Here is a 14,218-nt window from a genome sequence, read left to right on the forward strand (position 1 = left end):
GATCTCTGAAGAAGATGCCAAACAAAGCAGCTTTCAAGCTCAGTAATTTAGCTTTCAGCAGTCATGTTGGTAGAATACTGCTGTATCAGCTTTGTGAATTTGGGTAATAACCATGAGCTAACAAATAAATTCAGCGAGAATGTTTCAGAGACAGACTGAATTGGTTGTTTAGAAGATCCATTGGTTGGTGTTTTGAGCCTACTTCGCTCTGCTAGTAAGGTAAAGGTTTGGTGGAGTCGTACTCTTGTATTTGTAATTTTATCAAGTGGCTGCCATCAATCTGAGTGTTGGGTGATAGACATTTGGTTTGAATATACTGAGGTTTTGGTTAAATTACAGTACATTCCCTCAGTCATAAATGGGACTGAAATGTCATGAACATCTTTCATTGTTTCAGCACAAGTCTTCAGTAATGCTGAATTTTGGTGAGCTGTGCCAACATCTACCAATCCCTCCCTCCCCTCCCACCCGATTCGATTGCCATGGTGATGGCACCCTGCGCTCTTGTAACCAAACATGTTATTCATTCCCAGGCCCTGGCCGTGGCCTGGTTCCCGGTTTTAGGAGAGCTTTCTCATGAGATGGGAGCACAAACAGGCACATGGAGATCCAAGCGGTTTAATCACCATGACTATTAGGCCACAGTCTTAAAATGGTCTGGCTGTGAGAACAGTCCACCCCACCCTACCAGTGGTCTCGGTTTCTCTTTAGTCTATTGCAGTAAAGTTCTTTTGTTCACCTTCGTCTTTCTCCTTTCTTTAGGGTGGGGTATGTTCTCAAATATGTCTGCTGCAAGCATCTGACCCCTGAGTCAGGACTTGGTGATGGTTTGATTATGAACAGGCCCCGTTTATGTAAGCTTAATTAACTATGTTTAATTAGGCTGGAGTTTTAATCATGTTCCAGAGCATTGTTAATGTGGAGCACACATAAATTCAGCACTTGCTTTAAATGTTTTATGTAAAAATAAGGCCTCATTGTTATGTCTGTGCTTAGAAAGCGTAGCCTTTTTTTTAATGTTTAATTTTTTTGAAGCCGTCCTGGATATTGCTCCTGGACTGCTGTTGTCTGGTCATACAAGTACAATTGCTATTTATTTGAATGAAGAAAGTTCAAATTGCCCAAACAAAAGCACATATTTTAATAGCATTTCCAATCACTAATAAAATGTATACATTACCATTCAAAAGTTTGGACAAAAAAACAAAAAAAAAGGTTTTTGTCCCTTTATGCTCACCAAGGCTGCATTTATTTGATTAAAAAATACAGTAAAATCAGTAATATTCTAAAATAAATTTGAATTTAAAATAATTAATTTCTATTTTAAAATGTAATTTATTCCTATGATGGCAACGCTGAATTTTCAGCAGTCTGAAAGTGTCACATGATCATTTGAATATGCTGATTTGCTGAAAACTTTTCATATTATTATCAATGTTGAAAACAGTTTTACTGCGTAATATTTTTGTGGAAACGGTGGCATTGTTTTATCAGGATTTCTTTATGAATAGAAAGTTTATAAAAACAGCATTTATTTAAAATAGGAAATAAAAAAAAAATATATATTTCTTTCAAAAACTAAAATCTTACGATGGTATGATAAATTAATTTTATTTACATGATGGATGCATCATTATTTTTGCCTCTTCAATTTTCCACTTATAATTCCGACCTAATGAGCAACAGAAACATTCTCATGGCTTTGAATGGAAAATAGGACATTAGGTCTTTCTCTCTCTTCACATTCCTCTATACTGGACAGTATGCCAGATGGTCCTGTCTGCTATTATCTTTAGGTGGAGTGTGTGTGTGTGGAGAGAGGGAGCACAGACATACATTAATATCCAGCCACGCTTCATTTGTCTTGATCAAAGGTACAGCTAGTGCAAAAATCTGAGATCCTAGCCGCAATCACTTTTCTAATTTTCTTGCACAATAAACAACCTTTAGTGTGACTCACCATGTCACAAATGATTGTAATGACACAATTTTCCTGCAGGACCTGTTAGGCTATGTCTGCTACAAATGCTTGAGACAAAGATCTCATTTGTGTGGTGGGGTCCAAGTTCAGCCACAAAGTACCTTGCCTGTGTGTCACATCCCGTGAACAAATACTAGTGTAATTACGTAATTACTGGTTTTGTCAAGCAATATTAACCTGATTTCTCTCCTTTTTTCTTCCAGTCAAATGCATCTCGGAGACAGCAGCGCATGATAAAGAACAGAGAATCTGCCTCTCTCTCTCGGAAGAAGAAAAAGGAGTATTTGCTGACGCTGGAGGCCCGTCTGAAGGTGGCGCTGTCAGAGAACGAGAAGCTGAAGAATGAAAATGGCACATTGAAAAGACAAGTGGAAGGCCTGATGAGTGAGGTGGGTACACAAGCATTCAAACATTTGAGTTTAAGATTTTTTTAATGTTTTTGAAAGAAGTCTCTAATACTCACCAAGGCTGCATTAATTCGATCATTACAATAAAATACAGTTTAAACTGTATTATTGTAAAACATTATTACAATTTAAAATAATTGCTTTATATATATATATATATATATATATATATATATATATATATATATATATATATATATATATATATATATATATATATATATATATATATATATATATATATATATATATATATATATATATATATATATATATATAATATTTATGTATATGTTCAAATATTTTTTTTTCCTATAATGGCAAAGCTTAATTTTCATTGTAAATGGAACAATGAAAAGACTGTAAAAGGAAATGGGGTGTGCTGTTGCTCTAAGATAAGTTAATACCTTATCATTGTTCATCTCTTAAGAACTCTGTGCTGAAAGCAACAGCTCCAAAACGGAGGGCTGTGTGTCTTATGGCAGTTCTGGTCTTCTTGGTCTTCAACTTGGGTCCAATGAGGTAAACAATTTAAATGAATCATACCATTTCAGTATTTTTAATTTGTCACAGGTCACACTATTGCACTTTCAGATTGATAAATGAATAAATCGGTCATATGACAAAATTGTAGATGAAAGTACTTGGTAACACAAGGAAAACTAGGTGGTCCTATTGGAAGATTCCCATATGAAACTCTTCTGAAGGAACCAGTAGGAATGTGTTGTATAAAGGTTTTTAATATCCTGACTTGTTTCCTTTTGTGTCCCACCCAGTCTGCTTGGAGGAGACAGAGGGTCAACGTTTCCTGCTGCCCCTGCTTTCAATGGCAGACACTTGCTGGGCTTTTCCCCTGAGTCAGAAAGAAACTTGGATTCAGACAGGCCTCAGACTGATACATTTAACCCCGCGAACAGGTAATACTATTCTGTAGTCTTCTACATTTGCATGACACCTAGTCATGCTTAGTCCTCTGTGTGGGACCAGAAACATCCGAGACCCTTACCTACCAAAGCTTGCAGAGTCCATTTTTGTTTTAGAAAACACGTCAGCACAGGTGTTGAGTGACTCTGACCAAATGCCTGCATAACAGAACAAGGCTCTGTTCTCACATCTGCCCCACACACAAGTTTTCAGAAACTGGGCTGCTAGCTAAGTTTGTTATTTTATCTACCCAGGATGATGTTTTGAAAGGCAATACTGGCTTCTCATGTCCAAATAAATTGCTTCAAAAACATGAAACTCAGAGCACTTCAAATACCCCACATGAAAAGACAGATATTTGAAGACATGATTACTTTGAAAACCTGTCTCTGTGTTTTCTCAATGACATTCATCAAGCAGGTCTAGTCAATTTTGAGATACTTCACTCCCAGGGGTAATGTTTCAAACTTCCTGGGGCCTGAGTTAGACAAGATCATCAGCTTTAGTAAGACTGTGAGTTTTTTTTTTTTTTTTGTTGGTGTTCCACAGGGCTCAATTTTAGGTCCGTTTTTATTTCCCTGCCTCCTCCGTTACTCTAGTGTTTCTATTTCTGCTGGGGTTTTTTTCCACTAACAACCATTCCTACTTTGGACTAACGGTTTCTTATCCAGCTTAAACTGTGTAATAGATTCTTTGAAAGGCATCGTAGGGTTGGATTGTTTGAGCTGGTAAGGTTTTTGGCTATCCGGAGAGCAAAGCAGGAGATTAAATTATGTAATTTAGCACTGGGGAATGAATGAAAGGATATAGATTGAGATCCAGATGTTGGTTTTCTATAGGGAGTTCATGGACGCCTGCTAGAATTGAAAAAATCTTCTGTGAAATCTCTAGTTTATAGAATATTTCCACAGACCTCTAAGCTCTTGCTCCTTTATTTGACATTTCTAAAAGGGTTTATCCTCAAATTTCTTCATGCTTCTCAGTCTGAGTTAGAATCTGGAATTGTGTTTCTAATAGCCCTATGTAAAGCATTTTTATTGTTGAGTGTTGGACAAATTAAGAACAGTTTAGTCTGCTGTCTTAATTTATTCCTTTCTTAAGCCCACAGTAATCCAGACTTCCCACTCACTATCTCTTCTGTGAAATGAGCTTCTCTATGTCAGCAAAGATTGCTTCCCAGAGCTTCACCATCATTCAACCCCAGCCAGAAGTGTTTGACATGTCGTTTCAGAGGCCACATGTTTTCCTGGTTTTCTGAAGCCATTGCATTATACTGTAAATGTCTACATCAGTTTCTTGCAGCGAGATGGTTTAGGACTTTGTCGTTCATGATGTCTTGGCTTTATTTTAAGTACAGATGCACTGTACCTGTGCTACTCGTGAACTTGGCATTAGTTGTTGGCATTGTTTATTTATAGCTTTTAGAGATGCTGTCTTTTTCCATAAACAAGATAAGAAAGAAGAACCATCTTGGCTTGCACACTTGCACATGGTATTCTTTCAGAGGTTAAGCCAGTGCCAAGAGATGATTAAAACAAGAGCCTTATAAAATTCCGTACATTGTTTTGGAATTAAAACATCCTTATAAAGACTCTAAACCCCATTCTTTTCTTGTTACACTTTACTGTCTATAATATTATTTTTATTTTCTCTTTCTCATAGGTTGGAGGATGTGGTATCAGAGCAGAAGGCTCTGATAGTGGTCAAGGATCCTCTGTATTTCAGAACTCGTCCCCCCTGCCAGCCACCCGTCAACAGGACCAAGTGCATGAAGTCAGTACTGAGCTTGTTTAACATCAATGTTGATATTACCCCTCCCCCTTTGATATTCAATTGCTGTTTTATTATACATTTAATAGTGTTAGTAGTATCTGGCAGTTCTGTGATGAGCCAATTCTCTTAAAATTTATGAGTACAGAGCATCTGGTCCGCAGTGCCCCAAATTTGCCTGTCTGATCTGATCTGAACCGAGAAGGACTTTTTATTACAACAGCCCTAAACAATAGCTCTGGTACATAACCTTCTGAGCTCTGTTGTCATATCAGTAAAAGATAATTGTAGCAGTCTTTCGATCAGTGCTCCAACAGCTGTTAGACCAGCTTTTTGTAAAATGGATAGTTCTGGTCCTGTATTTTACAAAGGATTTAAATATGGCTCATCCTCATAATCCTCTATAAACACACACTTGTTATCTTTAAATTATTTGTTTTTAATTGTTAGTTATTATTTATTTTTATTAATAAATGATTATTTTTTGGGCTGTGTTTATATGTAGTAATCATTTAAAAAAAGAGATTAAAAAGCCATGTAGTTTACAGTGATTTTAATGCCTTAATATGTTTAATTGAAATAAAAAAAAAGAACAAACTGGTGTGACGTCATTTTGAACAAAATCAGGCCAACTCCGTTTTGGGAGTTTGAAACTTTCAGGAAAAGTTTGCTCTGTCTGGTAAACACCTTCGAACTATCATTCATCCATGGCGATTACGTAATAGGTAGGTGTGACTCTGAGGCTCCGCCTTCTTTGTTGAGGAAATGTCCGGTTTATTCCGTCAAGGTCAGACGCCCACGAGTAAAAACATGAATACACTGAGAGCCGCTTTATAGTAGAAATGTATGTTTTAATTCTAATTGAAAGAAACACAACACTGTTTAATACTGTAAAGCTGCTTGCTTTTAAAAAATTTATTGTATAAAGCTGTATATAAATAAATGTGGGTGGCAAATTGCAGAGCTTGTGCAAAACATATCCACATGGCTATGAACGGATGCTTTCTTAACTACTGTTTTCTCACCACTGTTATTTTTGTTGTGTTTTTATGTAGTTATTTAAAGGAAAGCGTACATCACATATATTTACATAATAATCTAAACGCTGCTCTGCTGGCCATGTATTTCGAAATTATTTTCACCCCTAAGCAAGAACGAAAAAAAACTTTGCTGTGAGTATATCGGGGCCTTTAGAACAGCTAATGTGTCTATAATCACTATAAACCATGGGTTCTTTGGACTTATTGCTTTAATAAGCACCTCAGAGTATTTTCTATTATTATTATTTTCTGTATACTCTGTTTATATATCATGTAGTTTGGTTGCAATTTCAAATCCGATGTCCAGCCATTCATCTAAAAGTCCACAAAGATACGTTCTTGTTGACCTTGTTTTTTGATGCTAAACCACTCTGTTTTGAATTACATAATTTCTAATTTTACCGCCTGATATCTTATAAAACTGAGATGATGTTTCTGTATAAATATAGGATAGCGCATGATCTGAGAGGCTGGGTACATCGTCATGAGGTTGAGTGGACCAAAACCCGCCGCATGAGCAACACTCAACACAGAGGCAGAACCATCCCGGTATGACCTAACAATATTTTTCCTCCTTTAAGCCTCAATTGTCTTTCTAAATGTATTTTATTCTTTATTATTTGCCTTTTTTATTTGCCCAAGATTGGATTTGAAAACCAAATCAGATTTGTGTGAACGTAGCTAGACACCTTAGGCTCTTGACATTGTCCAGTTGTAGTGATTGAAGAGCCTTGTTTCTTTCTCTTTGACCTTAAGCATGACATCTGTATCGGTGCGACTCAAGTGTAGACTCTTTGCTGCATACCTCAAACTCGGATACAGGCAGCTGAGAACCACCAGGATATAACACTGTTTATTTTCTTTAAATAGATCTATCTAAATGTTTACATTGGGGATGAGACCCTTTTCTTTGCTCTCTCTCTCCTCTCACACTGTCTCTTTCATTCCTTTTTAACCCACTTTTAGTATAATCCAGTAGTCTTGGGAAAGTAAACAGCCCCCTACCCCAGTCTGCTCAGTCAATCTGATGTCTCTCTCTGACTAATTTCCTTTTTTTTCTTTACAGTCTCTGCCACACTAAGTATGATTCTCTTCAAAACCACTGTCAGTGCCTTTACTTGATGTGTGTAAAATCCCTTGCTGTTCTGTTCAAGCTTTAAAAGCCATATATAGAGTAGGTAATAGTTTCCACAACTCATATATTAAATGAATGTTAATATTTCACTACTATTCAAAAATTTGGGGTCAGAAGTATTTTGTAACATCATAAATGTCTTAAAAAAAAACGAATCCCAAACTTTTGAACACTAGTGTATACCATTAAAACTACTACGTAAACACTACATTAGTATTTAATACGCAGAAGCAGCATAAATGTATCAACACTGAAATCACAATATGAATCAATTCACTTTTTTTTACGATTCACAATTTACTGCTTGTCTGTTGCGCAGGGGACAAGATATGGCAAGAATTATGGCTACCAACTCAGTCAGAAAGAATTGTCTTGAAGTGCATACACACACTTTACTTTATTTGATAGCCATACAACATATTGACTCTTGAAATGTTTATACCACAGCCACAAATCAGTAGCTATGTTTCCATTCACCTGTTTTTATGCGCATATTGGGATATCGCATCAAAAAATGCATTATCGAATAAATTCCTTGATGCGCATAAAAAAAATCATGTGACTTTTGCGATGTAACAGCATAACTGTACTAACCAGCGGGAAAATCTTGTTGCAAAACATCTGAAATGCTGTTTTGGTCATTCAGAAGTCTGTTGTCAAAGATGCTCGGTATATTTCCCTCCTGTCTTACATGACTGCGTTCCCAAACAGCAGCATCTGCCTCTGAAAGCATGACAACAAGTTTATTGGGACGCACAAGTTTCTCTGAGACGCAAATAATTTATTATATACGAAATGATTATATATGGTGGCTTCTCCTATGTTTCTTAGTGTTTTTTTTTACCTGTAGTTTATCAGGAAGTGACGATTATGTTCTCTTCGACTCACTGGATAGAAACGGTGCTTTATTCGCAAATGTTTTATGCGATATTGCATTTTTGTGCATAAATTACATATCGCAACTTTGGATGGAAACATAGCTAATGATAAAAGTTGGTTCAGGAGGGTGTAGCCTAATGGTTTTAAGAACTAGGCTGGAAGCTAAAAAGGTTATTGGTTCAAATAATCCTTAATCTATCACCATTGTGCTCTTGAGCAAGATGCTTAAACACACTGTTAATCTAGAAGGACTATTTCTTTAAATGATCATGACCGTATTCTGGCATAACATCTCATACATTTTCAAGAAACATATTTTACCATCTTTGGTAGCAGATTCTCTACTCAAAACTGTATTGAGATAATTTTACATGTATAGTCCTGTGACAAAAAAGCTTCACAATTCTAGTTCCAGAAACCTTCCCGTGAGCCTCATTTTGGCTTAATGTGAAGCTGTACGGTTATACGCCATACAGGCAGAATTAATCAGACTGTACTTGTTTGCTTTAGGTCCTTATCATTAATTTTTTTCAGATAATGAATTGTGAGAGCAGTTGGAAAGACAGTTTGTTATAATTTAGAGAAGCATAGTGTGCAGCAGGTTGATTGTTTGAAAGGCTGTCCTGTGTTTGAAGGGTCTGCCTTATGTTGGAAAACTGTCCTGACAGACATAAACACACACACGCATACATTCACTGATAACCATTTTCCACTAATAGGTTCCCATCGCCCGATCTCAAACCCTTCCATCCATTTACACTACATTAAAGGCCTTCAGGCCCAGAAAATGTGTCCGGCACCAAAAACCTGGTGGTCTTCCACTAACAGGATCCACTAACGTCAGGGAAATAATGTCCTCACCAACAACAACTCTAAACAAAACTAGTTCACTCCCATTATAATCACGAAGCTGTGTACTCCGGTACCGGCATTTGCCACAATGTTTGCTTTCCGTCACCAGGACTGAGCCACTAAGTAAATACTGTCGTCAGGCAGGGTGCTGAGAGGTTGGGTAATTGGAGATGGATGGGTATACTGAAAGATGGTTTCCCAGACTCTGTGTACTGTCGATACAGAGCACATTTCTAAACAAAGTGTGAGAGAGGTGTACTTTATCAACCTAACACTCGATGACAGGAGTTTAAGTATAGAGATCTTAAAGGGATAGATCACCCAAAAATGAAAAGTACCCCATGATTTACTCACCCTCAAGCCATCCTTGGTGAATTCGACGAATACAAACGGAGTTATATAAAAAACATTTCCTGGCTCGTCCACGCATTTTAATGACAGTAAATGGCAGCCCAAAATTTGAAGCCCAAAAAAAGTGCATCCATCCATTATAAAAGTAATCCATACGCCTCCAGGGGGTTAATAAAGAACTTCTGAAGCGATTCGATGGGTTTTTGTAAGAAAAATATCCATATTTAACATGTGATTAAAGTAAATATCTAGCCTCCAGCGGAGCACCTTCCGTATTCAACTTATGAAAAAGGTGTAACTGGTGTGACGATGACGTCGGACGTGGCATAAGCATTTTGAACTGGAAAGGTGTTACACTTTCTTCGTAAGTTGAATACGGAAGGCGGTCTGGCGGAAGGTAGATATTTTACTTTATAAAGTTTAAAATATGGATATTTTTCTTACACCAACCCAGCGATTCACTTCAGAATGCCTATGTTAACCACTTTGAGCCGTATGAATTACTTTTATAATGGATGGATGCACTTTTTTGGGCTGCCATTCACTGCCATTATAATGCTTGGATTAGCCAGGGCATTTTTTAATATAGCTCTGATTGTCTTCGTCTGAAAGATGTCATATACACCTAGGATGGCTTGAGGGTGAGTAAATCATGGGATCATTTTCATTTTTGGATGAACTATCCCTTTAAAGCACGTACAGTGACTCACATGAGAATGTGCTTGTGCTCATATTCGTTTTGTATAATTTGGTAAAAGGAAGTGACCTTTTTCTTTTCTTTGTCCAACAGAAAGCAGCAGATAAACGGCCTGAGGTACCACAGATAATGACACAGATCCAGTACACAGATTCTTCTGAAAAGTAAGTTCCTAATTCAGGCCAAACAACATATCATTTAGTACCTGTCATCATGGACTGTATGAGAGTCAGTTGTCAATTCTTGAGTCTGCAGTGTTTTGTCAATGCTATACAGGCTTTTTAATGGGGTATTTGCTTATTTGAGCAAAACAGTGGAAAAAAAACGTCCCTTTATTTGTAATGTAAACTTCGTACAAATGTTGTAATGTTCACTAATGTGCATTCTGAGAAATGGTCTGAGGACAATTTGAATTAATGTATTACAAGACAACACTGAAGTTTGAAGCCCAATTCATGATCTGCCAAAGTAGGTGGTAAATTTGGCAGAAATTTGGAGCGTGTAGTGGTGCGGAATTCTGCCCCAGTATTTTTTTCCTTTTTTAAGATCATTTTTCAAAGCTGTCATCAAGTCCAGTAGTAATGCTTGAAGAAAATCTTTCAAACTATGCCATATAATAGCATTTTATTTCTGGTCTTTTTGTGCATGATCACTGGTACGTGTTATTCTAAGAAAACATCATTATTAGTTCATACTCTTTCATGAAATTATAATACCTCTGTAATAACTTTCCTTTTTTGTGTAATGTTCAGGTTCATGTTACCAGTTGCCAAATTTCTATGTAAGCATAGTTTTAGGCTGTTCTTGCAGGCCATATTCAGCGTTTTTTCTAGTAGTTAACCCAATAATTACAAGATTATCTCTCAACAAGGGTGAAATTGCCCCTCATCTGTCACGTTCCAAACAAAAGCCACCGCACAAGTGGGGGCTGGTGTTTTAAGATGGACTCCCCTCTTAAAACACACCAGCCCCCACTTGTGAGGTGGCTTTTTGTCTCCACAAAAGACTGCAAACTCCCACTTTTCACAGTCCTGTTGATTCCAGATATATAAAATCAAGTCGCATTCTGAATCACTTGGAAATATGTAACATTACAGTACCATGCAATATGAATGCCATTTCTGTTGGCTTAAAATCTATGTTGGATCATTGAAAGAACAAGAGCAGTAAAATATTTTTACACCTTACAGAGGTATCCGCCTACATGTTTGTTTTTTATTTTGTGTTTTTGGGTTGCTCACTTGCTCTCCCTCAGGGTAAATCAAATTTCTGACTGCTATAGTTTGGCTGACCTCAGCAGAGCATTGGGCCAAAAATCAGCATGGCTGACATTCCATTGACAACAGGGAAAAGGCCACATTCACACAGGAAAGAAAGTGTTTTATCTTTAGATTTGCGAGAACTATAATTAGACTTTTCACTTGCTCTGTTTCATAGTATTTGTACATATGCACGGTAAACCAGATACAGCTAGAACGTTTTGAAATGAATAATCAGTATATACATTTCTTATCCGTGGTAAAATGTAAATCAGTGTTTGTACCCTTTATGTAGGATTCCCAGCAGCGAGCTGCAGGTGTATTACGCCCCTCGCCGCGCCTACAATGACTTCTTTGATGAACTCAACAGAAGAGGGGATACATTCTACGTGATCTCTTTCCGCCGGGTAAGTTGACCACCCCATCTATCTGTCTTATCATCTGTCTATCTGCTTACTATCGGACTGTGACCACACATGAACATGGTTAATTGGTTTTAGAGCCCACACAGCATCATAAAGGGACACTTGAGATGGTTCCACCTCAGTAGAGCACATGGCCTGTCAGAGAATCTTCTAGCATGTGTTAAATCCTGGGAGGTCTTTATAAACTCCTGTTTTTTTTCAGTTTGTAAACTATTGTTCTTGTTTGAAATAAAACACACAGTCGTTCTTGTAATGCCAAGACGATGACAGTATTTGGCACGTCTCTGTAATTTTTTAAAGATATACAAGCCAGTAAACTAATTGGTGTTTATTTTCATGTAAATTAAATTAGATAAAATAGACTTTAGAATAGAAGTTAAAATACGATTTTTAGAATAAATTATTTTATTCAGCAAGGATGCGTTAAATTGATCAAAAGAGACGTTATGGACATTTATAATGTTACAAAAGATTTCTATTTCAAATAATTCTGTTCTTTATCAAAGAATCCTGAAAAAATTACACAAAAATATTAAGTAGCACGACTGTTTAACATTGTTTAGTAACATTGATAATAATAAGAAATGTTTCTTGAGCAGCAAATCAGAATATTAGAATGATTTCTGAAGGATCGTGTGACACTGAAGGCTGTAGTAATGGATGCAGAAAATTCAGTTTCGCCTTCACAGGAATAAATTGCTTTTTAAATATATAGAAAAAAGTCATTTTAAATTATTTTTCACAATATTACTGTTTTTACTGTATTTTCTTCAAATTAATGCAGCCTTAAAGGTGAACTATGTAGGATTTTTGCAGTAAAATATCCAGAAACCACTAGGCCAGTGTTATATATTTTGTTCAGTTGAGTACTTAGAATATCCCAAATGTTTTCAACTATTGTAATACTATTTCAACTATACTGTAATTCGTGAGAAAATTGCTATTTTAACCAAGGAACCGGGACGTGTGAGCTATGCGTTTGAGGGAGTCGCCTGTCGATTGCGTCATATCTGCGTCACCCTCGGTCTCCGGTTTTATTCAGTGAAACACTTTACTCTCACTGCATTGTGAACAAGTGTCATAGCAGCCGCCGAGCAAACGTCATAACTTCCTTTTCAACACACTCAGATATATCTAATACGATAAACAGAGTTGCGTTACCTCATATACTCATGACTGGAAAAGAGGAAGTGGCGCCGGCAACCGTGTCATAATAAAAGTCCCGCCAGCGACTATGCCATAATAACAGTCCCGCTCTTCAATCGCTCCTGCGGCCTTGCTCAGCTCCACAACACTCGGTCCGGCTCTGCTTCAGACTACAGTAATGTTAATAATCGCATCTATGAACATGATTTCTGCCCGAGTCCTATCCTGACTGTTTCCCACCGGCTGTGAGGTGAAGACCACATGTCCCGAGAATCTGCGCTCAAACGTGGCGTCATCAAACTACGCCTTTGTTTTGAACAGGCAACCTCTAGTGGACGGAAAAGTTACATAGTGTAGCTTTAAGTCTCTTCTTTTAAAAATATTTTTTTAAAATCTTTCCGACTCCAAACATTTAATGGTATTAGTTTTTTTTTTTTTTTTTTAAACCTTTATTCAATTTTTCAAGTAATTTTTTATTTAGTTTCAGTATAAAATGGTTCCATCTGCCTATGACGATGATCATAAGCTGTAAAAATTGAGCTGTAAATTTGCTAACAAATATTGTTTTTTGCTTCTGCTTTTATCTTTGTAATAGGCCAAAAGATTGAATAGGCTAAGAGTTATTCAAATGAGTCAGGCCACATTTTTTGTACACATGTACATGATCTCAAGTTGGGCGTAATTTTCTTTAGAGTCAGACTGCATTTGTAGAAATCTGCTAAAAGTTTTGTGTTTCAGGCTAATTGCACGTCATCTTTCATCAGTTTGTTCATTATCCCTTGTATGTTTAAAGTAGTTTTTTTCCATACACTCAGTACCTGCTTTTGATTATTCACTCAAAAGATTTGAATAATGTTAGGCGAAATAAAAAAAGTAATCTTAAATCTCTTGTTAGGAGGGGAAAGACTCCCTTACATTGATACAAACTGCAATGGCTCAAAGCAAAAATGAATAATTAGCGTAATCATATATTTCACCAGTTTGCATGGGATATGACAGTATATGTTGTCACTCACCAGTTCATCTTGTTTTTTTTTTTTTTAATGGCAAACAGGTCTCTTCTTTTGTGGAACAAACAAAGAAATGACTCATTTCAATGACTCATAATTAGAAAATAAAGATGTTTTTGTGGATACCACGTCTTGTTCTGCCAGCAAAACTTTTTTTAAACTAGACTTGATTCAAAGACTTAAAGGGTAACTTCAGTGATTTAGCATTAAACTTTGTTTCAGTAGAAACCCAGTAGTATATTTGAATTATGGTACTTTCCCCCCTCATATCCCCCTGAGACTAGAGAATTATGCATTTTATTTCTGGAAAAAAATCGGAGGAAAAATTTTTGGAAAAAAAAA

General features: G+C 36.7%; 1 protein-coding gene across 2 annotated transcripts in view; it reads left to right on the forward strand.

Annotated features, from left to right (window-relative positions):
• atf6 (activating transcription factor 6) overlaps positions 1–14,218 on the forward strand; it is a 46,223-nt gene that overhangs the window by 17,367 nt on the left and 14,638 nt on the right. For both annotated transcript variants that reach the window (XR_013817669.1, XM_079831757.1), the window contains exons 8-14: positions 2,185–2,370; positions 2,819–2,910; positions 3,165–3,305; positions 4,975–5,085; positions 6,572–6,671; positions 10,130–10,200; positions 11,591–11,702. Coding sequence is in view for 1 of the 2 variants with exons in the window: in XM_079831757.1 (XP_079687883.1) it covers positions 2,185–2,370; positions 2,819–2,910; positions 3,165–3,305; positions 4,975–5,085; positions 6,572–6,671; positions 10,130–10,200; positions 11,591–11,702 (813 nt within the window). In the remaining variant the exon portion in view is untranslated. The remainder of the gene's footprint in view (positions 1–2,184; positions 2,371–2,818; positions 2,911–3,164; positions 3,306–4,974; positions 5,086–6,571; positions 6,672–10,129; positions 10,201–11,590; positions 11,703–14,218) is intronic.

Source organism: Gobio gobio, assembly GCF_949357685.1.
Source record: "Gobio gobio genome assembly, chromosome: 12".
Classification (NCBI taxonomy): Eukaryota; Metazoa; Chordata; class Actinopteri; order Cypriniformes; family Gobionidae; genus Gobio; species Gobio gobio.